The sequence below is a fragment of the Crocodylus porosus genome, unplaced genomic scaffold, assembly GCF_001723895.1.
Source record: "Crocodylus porosus isolate Cpor-Errol unplaced genomic scaffold, CroPor_comp1, whole genome shotgun sequence".
NCBI lineage: Eukaryota > Metazoa > Chordata > Crocodylia > Crocodylidae > Crocodylus > Crocodylus porosus.
In genome coordinates, this window is record NW_017728886.1 from 9,298,888 (window position 1) to 9,312,473 (window position 13,586).

The 13,586-nt window shown below is 44.5% G+C and overlaps 1 protein-coding gene and 1 long non-coding RNA gene across 4 annotated transcripts in view; one reads left to right on the forward strand and one right to left on the reverse strand.

Moving 5' to 3' along the window:
* The window catches only part of TTC21A (tetratricopeptide repeat domain 21A), a 69,352-nt gene that overhangs the window by 41,653 nt on the left and 14,113 nt on the right, over window positions 1–13,586 (reverse strand). For all 3 annotated transcript variants that reach the window (XM_019530162.1, XM_019530146.1, XM_019530154.1), the window contains exons 8-13: window positions 9,956–10,054; window positions 8,526–8,721; window positions 7,384–7,481; window positions 6,314–6,514; window positions 5,923–6,052; window positions 3,018–3,175 (exon numbers count right to left, since the gene is read on the reverse strand). In XM_019530162.1, coding sequence (XP_019385707.1) covers window positions 3,018–3,175; window positions 5,923–6,052; window positions 6,314–6,514; window positions 7,384–7,481; window positions 8,526–8,721; window positions 9,956–10,054 — 882 coding nt within the window. The remainder of the gene's footprint in view (window positions 1–3,017; window positions 3,176–5,922; window positions 6,053–6,313; window positions 6,515–7,383; window positions 7,482–8,525; window positions 8,722–9,955; window positions 10,055–13,586) is intronic.
* The window catches only part of LOC109306654, a 12,212-nt gene continuing 1,017 nt past the window's right edge, over window positions 2,392–13,586 (forward strand). Inside the window, exons 1-2 of the long non-coding RNA XR_002100069.1 lie at window positions 2,392–2,402; window positions 6,882–6,886. This is a non-coding gene — a long non-coding RNA (uncharacterized LOC109306654). The remainder of the gene's footprint in view (window positions 2,403–6,881; window positions 6,887–13,586) is intronic.

Genomic DNA, 13,586 nt, shown 5'->3' on the forward strand with positions numbered 1-13,586 from the left:
CCTTCAAGAGTAAATTGGATGCTTATCTTGCTGGGATCCTATGACCCCAGCTGACTTCCTGCCCTTTGGGCAGGGAGCTGGACTCGATGATCTCCCGAGGTCCCTTCCAGCCCTAATGTCTATGAAATCTATGAAATCATAAATATACATGCAAAAGTAAAAAAACAGGAAGAGGATGTATCTGTGTGTGTCGGTGCCTAGTGCCAGTATCGGTTTATATGCATTTTCACTTCTGCTGCATGTAAATGACTTGACTGTACTGCAAAAAGGCCAGATCCAATTTGGTAAAAGAGACTTCTGCACTTAATTGTTTTGCCCAAGAACCATAATCCCAAATGACCAGGTGCACGTGCCTGGAATCCCTGGAATATAGTCAATGGTGAGGCTTAGATGCTTCTGAAAACAGATTTTGTGAGCTGGAAGTTGTCTAGGACTATTACATAGGAAATGTAAGCTAAGCTATAGTTAAGCTAAGGCTCTGAAAAGGTGCTTGGGAAGAGCAGGCTTCACTGGCCACTGAATGGTTTTACAGGTTTCCCTCGCCAACCGCTGGGATTAGGTTCCTGAAAGTTCCCATGGTTGGCAAAACCGTGGTTGGTAAGGCAAAAGGCTTATGGGAAAATGGCAGGTGGTGGGCTGATGGGCAGCCACAGAAAACCATGATTACTCAGAACTGTATATCATGGTAGCCAAAATGGTATATAGAATATTAAGTGTGGATACACAAAACTGTGGTTGGCAAAACTGTGGTTGGCAAGGGAAACCTGCATAAGAAAGGTAACAAATAAAAGCACACTAATGAGCAAAGGAGGAGATCCAAAGAAGACAGTAGCTAAATGATTTGAGAAGTAGTGTAAAAAGTAAGAACCCATTAATAAGAAAGAATCTATTCTGAGAAGGAAGAAGCAGGCAAAAATAAATTAAGGCAAAAATAAAAAGAACCTTAGGTGCATATGTGTGAACATGACAAAACAGGCAAGCAGAAATGGACATCACAAGAAAAAGATTAATAAACACTGGCACAAGACTAGGGCACTTTGGGTATAAATACAGGAGCTGCGATCTTTGTTTTTCATAGCATCCTAAGGGAGCATAATTGATGAACTGTGTTGCTACTTGTCATGGGCAAGTTTCACAAGGTGGGTGTACTGTCCAAGTGAAAATAAATCTCTAAGCTTTCTCCACTGAATATAAACGTAAATTGCTCTTAGTGAATTGCATCCCAGGCTTCAGGAGGATGCTTGAAGACAACAGCTTCTTAAAGCACACAAATCCCAGCAACCTAAATACGGAAAGTGACAATAAGCAAAGTCCCATCCAAACACCCCCATGCCTCAAAATTCCACTGGTGACCCCAATGTGATTCGAACATACACCTTTTAAAGAACCCAGACCCCAGCAGCATAAACACCAAAAGTGACAGTAAGCAAGAGGCTACCCAAACACCACAACAGAGAACACTATACAAAGGGGCTTATATGAATTCCCACTCCATTCCAGAGTTTAGTTAAGCCTGTTAAGCTGCACATTAAGTGCTGGCATTCATTTGAAATCTAGAATACCCAACTCACAGGGTAGAAAACTAACTGACTGGTAGCAGCAGCAGCAGCAGCAATATCCACTGTTTCTACACTAGTTTGGTGGTCAGACCACTTGCCCAGGAAATAAGACTTAGGTTCAAGATCCTCTTTGGGAAGGGAGTGTGTGGCAAATTGGGGCTTCCTGCCTAGCCACAGTGCTAGGTTTCTCACTTGCCTTTGGGCACGCCACCCACCTGACTCACTTGCCACACCTTGTTCTTAATTAATTAAGATGTTAATTATGGTGGGAAGCTGCCCATTCTTGCCCCAATGCCAGAGCGGGCTATCTGCAGCTCCGTACCTTCCCTACACTGCAGCCCATGCCTTGCAGATTGCATCCAGCTGTTGATCTCACCAGCCCCACACTGGGACCCAGAATCCTCCAATCAGGACCCCTCTATGATCCCTCCATTCAGGCCCACTTTCATTTGGGCTGTCTGGCTCCCTGAAACCATTTCCCTTCTTGGGTGTCATCCCCCTGGGACCTTTGGCCACGCAGGCCCTGGCCAAGGCCAGTCGGGACCCCAGGCCCTCAGCTCTGGACACTCTTCACAGTGGGCCCCTGGCCCTTTTGACTTTTCTCGTTCTGGCCCCAGCACTGACCAGTCGAGGGTATTCTACCTCAGGCCTCTGCCACTAGCCCCTTCACTTTCTTGGGTCTGCCTTCTGACCCCTACTAGGGGTAACTCCCAGGTTGTGGGAGCTGGGGTGACTCACACCACAGCTGGTGTTTCAGGGTCTCATGGGGACTCTCACTCCCTTCCTGGAGCAGCATGTCATTGTGCTCTCTCTATATAAACATATTGGGCTCTCAGCCCTCTGGTTTTTCACCCCTTCACTGGGGTTCCATGTCTCTACCCCCTCACTTGGGGCTCCACAGAGTCAAACCCATATCTCACTTGCCATGGCTACAGAATAGGCTGGGTAGGGAACCATCCATCCCTTTTGTTGAAGAAAGGCTAGAGCAATGCACAACAGGCACCTGAAATCACTGCTGTCAGTATGAGTTAGATATGCCTAAAATGTTAGATCTACCTGTAATAGCAGGGATGAAGGCAGAGGTTAGGTGCCTTCTAAACGCTAATCTGGAACACAATATCAGACAGGAGGTAGTGATCAAACAGGATTGCTTCTGAGCATAGACAAAAGCTTAAATCTAGGTGCTTAGATTACTCCATAGTGAAAAATGGAGGATCTAATGAAAACAGGCACCAAAATGTGATTTATGCTTGCTGGAACAGGGTTTATCCTGATTACTTTCTGGGATTAAATACCTAAATTCTGCCCAAATCCTGAGTAGGTGCCTACGGAACCAATTCTGGATCTGAAACTAAGGGAATGTTTTGTGTAACATACGCGATTAACAGACATCGTGATTGTATATTGTGAACAAGTACTTTCAATATAATGTTTTTTTTATTCATTAATAGTTCTCACCTGAAAATTGTGACTAACCCCCACCTCCAATGAATATGAACATTCTTTAAAGTTTCCGTGAGATAGATAGATCTGGGCCATTAGAAGATGGACGTCTGCTGAGGTAGGATCTAAATCCAGACAGCGCTGCAGTGTACCTTGTGCATTTTCTAATTCTCCTGCAAAACAAATGACCATTTTAATTGTCCTTGACTTGCATATCTTAAGGACAGTCTCAAATAAGCAACACAAATATTCTAGTAATGTAATAGTAGACATATGTGTTGTGATGCTGTCAGTGTTTGGTATGTGAAAAGGCCACAGCCTATAAACCTAAAAAGTATATAACTCCTAAGAATGACTGATTAAAATAAAAACAATGTGATGTACAGAAAATGTTCAAAGTGTCACCTTGTCAGATGTATTCTGTAGGACTCTTCAGCATTCTGATTGTAGTTTTTACTGACTATACAGACATGGCAAGTACTTCCCTCCTCTGTTTTGTTCTCAGATTGGTAGGGGGTCATCAGTCAGACAAGCCCTCTCATCCAAAGAAAAGAGAAGTTAATTGCTAAAAATTAGAGTCCTTCACAACTTCACAACAAGTGAATTGCAAAAATGCCCAAGGCTCTTGATTGAAGACTTTAGCCTTTATTAGTATATGTAAAGCACACTTAAAACTCTTCTTTTTCTTTTGCCCCATACTAAGGGAAGAAAAGATGGTGTAGTTTCTGTTCTTCGGTTTTAGATATTGCTTGTAATTCAAACAAAGGGTGGGATGAAGATGTGTGTATGGACAATACATCTTGAAAAACTTCAATTCCTGGTAACTTCTCTTTTTCCCTTGCAGTGATTGCCTATGTATGCATCCCTACAGTGGCTGCCATGACATTAGTGCATACATACTGGGATCTTGGCATTTCACAGGGGAAATTAAAATTATCACAGGCAGATAAATAGCCCTAAGAAAGGGAAGGATATTTAAGTTCAGAAGGCACGAGGCTTGGAAAAGAACATGTTTTTTTCTGGCTAAAGGTGGAAAGCAGTAGCCACTTCTGGCAAAACTTTGAATTAATCTTTATGACAACTTGTCTGGGTAAAAGACTGTATAGGCAGGATGATGGTTTGGATCTCACCTATCTTTCTTACCAAATTGTCAAGTTATTCCCTTGGAAAGGCGAAACAGAGAACATGTTGCCATGGGCTCAAAACAGTGACTATTATGTTTTCTCATTAAGGAATCTTGAGATTGCTGAGTGAAAGCAACAAGTGCCAGGGGTCTTTACACCAAAAGAGGCAAAACTGAACTAGGTGGGGGATCTTCTGTCTTGCTTATTGGATGTTTTCCCAGACTATATATAGTTTGCAACCAGAACTGCATACATCTCAAATGAAGTCTGGCATGCCCTGTCATAAAAGTAGGCATAAGCATAAGCAACAGGCAGGGATTTCTTTGGATGATATCTTTTATTGGACCAACGGCATAGTTTGGATAGAGTTAGACAAGCTTCCAAATACAAGAAGACATTCTTCATAAGGTTTTCCTTGTGGACTTAAGGAAATATGCATCTTCTAATCAAGGGGGGCAAACTAGCCCCCTTCCTGCTGAAATGGTATGATAGCTACTACGATTACCATCTTGAACTTAAGATAGCAACTGAAGGCACTGAACTGTCTATGCCTGAGATACTCCTGCTATTTTAGCTTTCTCTTTGGAACTGGTTAATAAAATCTGAGGGAGTGTAAGGTAGTTCTGTCAGTTCTTATGCTGAACAGTTCTCAGCTCTCAAACAGAAGGTCTTAACACATTCTGGACTCCAGACTCCTTTCGGAAAGCCAAACCTCATAACCAGGAAAATTTGCATATCACTGCTGTAGCCATGGATCCTGAGGCAGTGTTGATGACATTCAAGACTGTTTCTAGGCAAGTCTAAGTGACCAACTGCCCCTCAACTAAGGATGGGAGGTTTTTCCCATTTTGAATAGGACACATTTGCAGATGTGGAAGGCATATCTGGTGAGGAGAGCTTGATACTTCACTATGCTAAACAGGAACTTAATAGAAGAGTGACTTTCTTAGTAGAAGAATGACTTTCTTCTGATTAAGTCCAAAATATTAGGCTTCTTTTGGGGTTGACCTCAGCTTGCTCATGAGCAGTAGTCACCACCAAGGGAAGATGATACATGGTAGGGATACAAATACTTTGCCCCTTTAGATGATCATTTTTGCCCATCCTTTTAGCAGTTGAAGGAAAAGTAGCCAGCATCTCCCAAACTGTTTTGTCAGAATCCATGATAGCCTCATAGCTTGGGCTGCAGTGATGCGTGATGTCAGCTAGTCTGTGTGCAAGCTCACTGATTTGAAGCAACTGTGACACTTGGCCCACTGATTCTTGAAAGTTCTGAAAAACATCTGTGTAATGGAGCTACTGGAGGACAAAATTCTTATCTGGGACCTGTGCCAACAGGATCAATGGGCATCTAGTTGAGAATGAAGCAGCAATCTTTTTACTAGATCCAAAAGTTTCTTTTCTGTTTTGAGAAGTAACAATGACTAGTTTGATCCCAATAATGTTAATATTCTCCATCACTGTGTTTCTTCCCTGCCAGTTTCATCATTGGCCCATGGCTAGTTTCAAAGATATAGTTTTCTAAACAATTTGCTATTTGTGTCTTGAAAACCACCACTTGCATAAACAAATGTAAAAAAATCTATGTTTTAAAATTGTTGGTTTAATGCAATTTCATTGAATAAACTGAAGGACATAAAGAAAACCAACAATTAACAATTATTTTTAAAAGAGCAATATGAAATCTTAATTTCAAGAAGAAATAACTGTTGAATCTGAATTTCTGAAAGTGTTTATACTGTTAATTCATTAGAATTTCCTTTTTCATTGTATTTGAGAGTATGACCCTGACTTACCTGATAAATATTTAACTTGAGCCATTAGATAGAGAGGCTCCATCATGCCAGGGACAGCTTTAACCACTGAATTCAAAATTATAGATGCTTGCTTAAGAATAGGAGATATAATTTGACCAGGTGACCGAGGCTATGAAAAATTAAGAATAAAATGTCCTTATTACTTATTTCCAGAACTGTATTATACAGCCCACACTTTCAAAAGGAAAATCAATTAGTGTCTAACCCCCCTCTGTTTCTACATATGCACCCCAGTAAAAGCAAGAGAAGTTATGCAAGAGAAATGTAATATGGAGAGATTTAATATTTAGATTTGTAACTAACAACACCAGTATTAAATATAAAGCAGGAAGAAATGAACACTAAATATTTAATCTAAAATATTCCCTACCTGTTTGGGACAGAAGACCAAATACTCCTTTACAATTTCAATCAAAAACATGGGATTTAATTTTTCATAATATTCCATACTCAAAGGAAGGCCGTGCAAGGCAGAAAAATGAAGTTCTGCAGCTTCATTCAAAAGAGCAATGGCAACCTGTTCATTCTTGTTTTTCTTTGAAACAATAACTGCCTGAAGATAAATTAGGACCTGTAAGAAGGATAATTCTATATTTTAGAATTTAGGGTGAGCAAACTGGGTGAAATTCTGCCTGAAGACTGCACACAGCTCCAGATTTCAGTGCTAGTACAGTGATCATCTGAAGGTAGCTGTATGCCACTTATGTCTTGTGAATATCAAATTATATGTTTCGTACATGGATCTCTCTCAGCACTCGTCTATATGTGGCCCAATTCTTCACTTCCCCCATAACCTGCATAAACATTGGCGCTTCTGAAAATAAAAATAAAGTGTAAAACACTGCTAAATCAGAAGTTAAAAGCACTTAAGTAATTTGCTAGACCCAATGTGATCAGTGACCTGTACAATCGTGAGATTTTACCTCCAAACTATTCAGAAATGGTAGCTAGAGCAGAATGTGGTCCTCTTGTTAAGCAGCAAGTCCAATTTTATAAATGTATTTGTGTAATTTCTGGATATTAATTGCTTAAGACTAGGTTGGTACTAATAAACCCCTGGTTAAATTGGAGGAATTTGGAGTAGTTTCCATTAGTGGTCCTTGACTCTGGAATTTTTTTTCTTACTTCAGTCTGCCAGAGTCAAGATTCAGTAAACTCCAGAGGATCCTTTAAGATACAGAAGATTTTCCTGTTTTACTTCAGAAAAATGATATGGTGGGGAAGATTTTGAGGATGTTTGGCTATGAAGATTCAATTAATCTATTTTTAAAGAGTTTGGGGGAATGATTTTGAAGTCAATGAATTCACTGATTTGATATCAACATAGGTGAGCAGAACTGCTCCAGTATTTTTAATAATAGTGATGTTCAATCTGCTTGAAGTGTGTAGAAATGAAAAACACAAATAATTAAAATAAGAAATCGCATTTATATATCTTACTGCAGTTCTTTCAATAGACTTCTGAATTTCTTTCAGAAATTCCAGCTGGTGCTCTGCTTCTTCAAACTTCCCTTCCAAAACCTGGCACCAAATAATTCCTGTAATTCAATGAAACTAATACAGTCATGCATAAAGTGCTAAGACAACAAAAAATAAATGTAGGCTCAATCACTACTTACTTTATAGTTAATATGATAGTTTAAGCTGTTTTATTCACATATATCCAATTAAGCATGATCTTAGATTCTGTTGATTAGCAATGTTGGTTGGGGGCATGCATTCATCCTACATGTTCTCAGTCCTCTAATCCAGTGGTGCTTAACCTTTTCTTCCTGAGGGTCAAATGGACAGTACCCCATCTGCCATTGGGCTGGATTTGGCCAGTGATCTTCATCCAGCACCCGGGGCAGGCATGGTGGGCACCATTTGGCCAGACAGAGGAGCGTAGGGAACAGCCTGGCCTCAAGCCAGCCCTGCAGGGGAAGGGGCATGGGTTGGACCTGTGTAGGAAAGGGGGTGTGGCCAGTCCCAACCTGGCCCTGGGGTGAAGGGAGTGGCCCAGCCCCAACCTGGCTCCACAGGGAGCAAGAGGGAAGAAGAGGCTGTGGCCCAACCCAGAGGAGGTGTAGGAGCATAGCCCAGCCCCAACCACTCCTACATGCGGTGGGAAAGAGGGGACGGGAAGGGGGCATGGCCCGGCCCTGATCTAGATGTGAAGGGAGGGTGTGTGGCCCAGTCCCATGGTGGGAAGGGGGTGTATTCTGGCTCTCATGGGCTGTGTGATGCTGGAGAGCACAGCCTGGGGACAAGGCAGCAGAATGCAGATGCATCCTTGCATGTGTTCTCGTGACTTCACCCTTGGTGTTTACCACGATGCTGGGACCTGTGGCTGATCTAGAGAGCCTGGAGTAGCACCTTAAAAATCTTTTTTTTTTTTTAAACCATTTCCTCACACATCTCCTGGCATGCCAATGAAAATGCCAGGAAAATGTCTCTGCATGCCACTAATTGGCATGTGTTTGGGTTTGCCTATCTCTGTTCTAGCAGTTTTTTATGTTTGGAAACTGCTAGAACAGAGATAGGCAACCCCCTAAGTGCTTAAAATTTTCACTTATCTTAAAAAAAAAGAACAGAAAATGCACCTGTTAATGCATCTACACTGCTTTCATCCAGCTGTATAGATTTTCCAAACCACACAGAAGCATCTTTCCATTTCCCTTGAAGGATCAGTTGATATCCCAGCTCATTGGCAAAATCAACCTCTGGCATTATTAATTTCATAGCTGAATGTTCAACGAATCGATATATTTTCTGTAAGATACGTTGATTTTTGCCACACTGAAAGCAACAAAATTCACAATGGATAGATTACTAAGCAAAGCAGTATACAGAAAAGAAACATTAATTTCACATTTATATATACAGGTGAGGACCCATGGGGTTGTGGTGGTGGCATGGTTGCACCCCACTCTGGTTGTGTGATGCATGTGCAGTGAGCTCTCTGACCACACCAGCATGTCAGTGCACCTCCTGCCAGAACTATGTCAGTCTCTGCTGCCAGAGCTATTTATGCATTTTACATTAGATCAGGGATGGGTGATTATTTTGGCTGGGGGGCCACTTTTGGAATTTCGGTAAGCTGTTGCGGGCTGGGAGGGAGTGGGGTGTGGAGAAGGGGAGTGCTGAGCTGGCCTGGCAAGCTGGTGGCAATTGATGCTATCTGGTAGGTGTGAAGCAGACAGGCCAGGGTGCCTGGGCAGTGGGCCAGGTCTGGCAGTGATGGTGACACTATCAGCAGCAGCCAGGAGCTGATGCAAAAGCTGCCAGAAAGTGGAGTCCGACTGCTGTGCCACCCTTGCCCCACCACATACCTGGGGATAGTGGGACCAGCTGCACAAACCACAGCCCATGCTGTCTCCCATGTCTGGGCCAGACGGGGCCAAAGGGCATGCTGTGGGTCAGATAAAATCCCTTGGTGTGTCAGATCAGGCCTGCAGGCCATATTTTGCCCACCCCTGCATTAGATAGCTGTTTGTTAAAAAACAGAAAATAACCCTACCAGAAGGAACTGAAACTGAGGACTCTGCCCAGTGCTTCTGAGAGTGTCATGAACACTAAATTATAAAGGGATTGCCCCTCATTTCCTGTGCTTTTGGCCACCTTAATTTTTACATTACTGGTTTCCCAATGGCCCAGCATGAGCAGCTGTAAATATTCTGAATTCAAAGTTGAATGGCTGTGGTAGGTGCCTACATCAGAAAGAGGACTAGGCAGAATGGATTCAAGGAGAATGCAGGTGACTGAGCTCCTGAGAGGGACAGGAAGTTCAAACATACCCCTCTGATTAGCATTGCCCTCTGGCTACTTTAGGTGCCTCTGAACTTCCTAGGCTATTTTCCAGCTTTCCTTGTTGACTGTAGATAATATTCGGTTGCCTATGGTCAGTCAATTTTGATCGTTCTCCTGGCTTAGTGCCCAGATTTTAGTCACTGAGATATCTAAATGTAAGTACTTCTGAAATCAAATTGGATCACACCCATAACTTTCATCAGTTCTTACACAATATGCTTACCAATCTACTGACCACACAGATTTTCTGAAAGTGAAGGTCTGTATTTTGAGGTTCATTAGTTTCCAAAGAATGAATCAGCTTTCCAAGCTGAGATGATGCCTGCAGAACAAATTTAATATACTACTTATTTCAAAATGATACACACTAGTTCCGATACCATTGTTTCTTACACAACACTCAACTGAATACTATTTATTCATGGGGGTAAAATTCATGGTTGCCAAACAAAGTCCAAGTACAAGGAACTAAGTTAGTTTGGGGATGTGATACAGACTCTTATGATCTAATTAGCAAGAATACAGGCCAGCTGCACAATCTCTCAGTCACTGCTACCCAACCACATGGACTTCATAGTCACGGATCCACTGGCCTTTTCTCATGAACTCTTTCTCTGTGATAGCCTGTACAATGCTATGTAATTTTAAATGTGGAATCATGCTTGACATGCTGTGCAACAGAATTATAAATATTTCCTTACCCTTAGGACCTTTTATCACCACGGTACTACTGGATGAATTCCACATTAGCTGTAAAAATTACTTAGCTATGTAAATCAGCATTGGTATTTGCAATATATATTAATAACATGCTGGCAGTAGTTTAGGCTATTACTGGCTTGTGTAGCTTCTAGACTGGGGTGGGTGAGGCAGATTCAACCCATCAACTGACTGGATCTGGCCTATGGGTAGGTGCCTGCCAATTGACTATATCTGGCCTGTGACTGGCCCCCCAGCACTCTGAATGGGGCCAAGTCCTACTGGCTTCCACCCAGAGCATCCCATACCATACTCCTGCTGACAGCCTCAGCCCTGGCCAGCATGCACAACTTCCTAGCAGAGATGCTCCCAGTATGGCTACAGCCACCCAAGTACTGCCCAGCTGCCTCTGCCTCCAGCGGTTCCTTCTCTTCCTGCCCCTGCTCCACTTCTCTGGGCAGTAGGTAGTGGTAGGAGGCAGTGGCGGTGGCCATGGGACACATGAGAGGCACCACCCACCTAGCCAGGTGTGGGGTAGCTGCAGCCGGGTGGCTCCTGCCCCAGCACACAGGGGTCCAGCTACAGGCTACCTTCCACCCACTCAGCTGCCCACAGGTGGCTGACTATCGCACCAGGTTGCTGAGTGAGTGGAAGGTGGCCAGGAACTGGAGCTGAAGTCCCTTGCACCGGGCCAGGAGCTGCTCAGGTGCAGCTTCCCTCCACCTGGCTGGGCATGTGGTACCCAACACATGTCCCCATGGCCACTTCCCTTTCTTGTACTATCTGCTGCTTGAAGTGGCACAGCAGGGGCAGTAAGAGAAGGAGGAGCCACTGGAGACAAGGGGGAGCCCTGCAGTACCTGAGTGGCTGCAGCAGCAGCCTTGCTGGGAAGTTGCACACACTGGCCAGAACTAGGGCTAGGGCGGTGCTTTCTGGTTGATATGGGGTGGGTGCAGGCATGTGTATGACACAGGCTACCCCAGGCAGAAGCAGGCAGGGCTTGGCCCCATGCGGAGTGCCATGGGGCAGCCAGTGGACTAGATGTGGGGGGGCAGACTGTATCTGCACCATACCACCTGGCTGAGAATTGCTGCATGCACCCCTGCTCCCTCCTTCTCACCCCCCTGGCTGGCTCCAAAGACCTGGCGTGTAGGCAGCCCCTACACAGATGTGCACCCCTCCACACACACCCCCACATACTCACTCTCCCACACACCCTCTCCACACCCACACCACCTCCTAAACCCCTCCTCATAGACTATACAAAACTAAGACTTTATTTTCAGCTATTATGCAATCACCTCTATATACAGTATAGCGGGGCACTAAGGTGCCTGCTACTTGAAAAGCAGCAGTATGGGCTCAGGTGCTGGTTGCTAGGGGGAACCAAGAGGAGCTAAGGGCCCAAACCTGGTGAGTCAGCTGACCGGAAGGGGCAGGGCTGACTACTATAAAACACAGACTGGAGGCTGCGAGAGTCTCTGTAAGCTGGCAGCCAAGAAGAAGGAGTACTGCCTGACTAAGCAAGAGAGAAAGGCCTGAATGCGAACAGTTGCTTGTACTAACGAAGGATGGAGCACACGCGGAGGGCGACTCAAAGGCGGTTAGCCGAGCGGTTTGGCTTTGTATTATAGCCCAGGGGCTTGTGTTATTGTTTTTGTTGTTGTAAGACTGGAGGCCTCATAGGGGCTCCACAGTAGCGTGGGGACTCCAGCACCAGAGAAGGTGCAGCATTCAGGGGTGCACTGACTCCAGCCCTGAAAAGGGGAGCAAAGAATCAGAGGTCAGGTAAGGCTGAGGCCGCCTGAGCCCTGCAGGGGGTTCGAGACCCTGAGGAGGAGATTTGGGGCCAGGCATGGCTATGGCCACCTCAGCCCCAAGGTGGCAGCAGCCCCAACGAGGGGGCAGCATGAGAAGCCCCAGAAAAAAAGGGGACAAGCCAGAGAGTGCCAGTGGGGCGCAGGCTGCGGGACAAGCCAGAGAGTGCCAGTGGGGCGCAGGCTGCGGGACAAGCCAGAGAGCGCCAGCGGGGCGCGGAGAGTGAAATCAACCAAATAACGTCTGGTACATCTGCGAGGCTTGGGGCATGGTACAGGGGTGGCTGGAGCCATGCACAGCCCATAAGGCTTGGGTGCACTGAGTCACCCAAAATAGAACAGGGACCAAGAAACACCAGAGCACCGTGTCAGAGGGGACAAAAGGCAGCCTCCCTTATACATGGTTGACATCAAAGACGTGGTGGGCAAGATGTGAGGGTGCTGTAACACCACCTTGGCACAGCAGGGGGCACTAGGGGAGATCACGGCCACCCCTAGGACCCCGCGCTGTTACATACAGTACTCAGAAACACACAAACCATGACAAAATGATTTTTTAAATAAAATTAACATATGTTACAATAGATGTTCAATTTTTAGTATATGGTTAATTTCTTATCTATAATTTGTTAAAATGGTATCTTTTGAAAGATTTATGTGACAGCTCACCAAAACTTGTTAAGGGGCCCTCCAGCCAAAATAATTGCCCACTGCTGTTCTAGACAAGGACATGTCATTTCACTACTCTTAGAATCACTGAAACTCGTGGAAAGAACATCTAGGATATCATTTAATCAGGAGTGGCTGACCTGTGGCCCGAATGCCACAGCTGGTACAGGCAGCTTCTGTGCATGTCATGTGGCAAATCAGGAAAGGGACACGCAGCACAGTGGCAGATAGGGCAGGGAGCAGAAACCAAAGCAGCAAATTGGGCAGGGAGCAAAAGGGGAGCAAGCAGAAAGCAGAGGGGTAGATTATGCTGGGAGGGCTGGGAGCAGAAAACAGAGCAGCTGATTAGGCAGGGGAAGGGAATTGGAATCGCATTGGGAAAGGAATGTGGGACTAAATTGTGGCATGTCTGCTAAACAGGTTGGGGCTGCTTATTTAGATCATCCAAGGCACTTCAGAAATCTGGAGGTAGTGCTGAAGTTGGGGTTCATGCAGGTGAATTTCTCAGCCTACACACCCATACCAAATGTACATGAAAAAAAAATAGTAACACTGGAGATCAATTGAAATATATCCTGATGATAAAAGAGGAAGGTTTTGTATTCAAGTACTGGAATGTGTTCTGTGATAATCCGATGCTGCGGCTAGTAAAGCGACCAAAATGCTGGC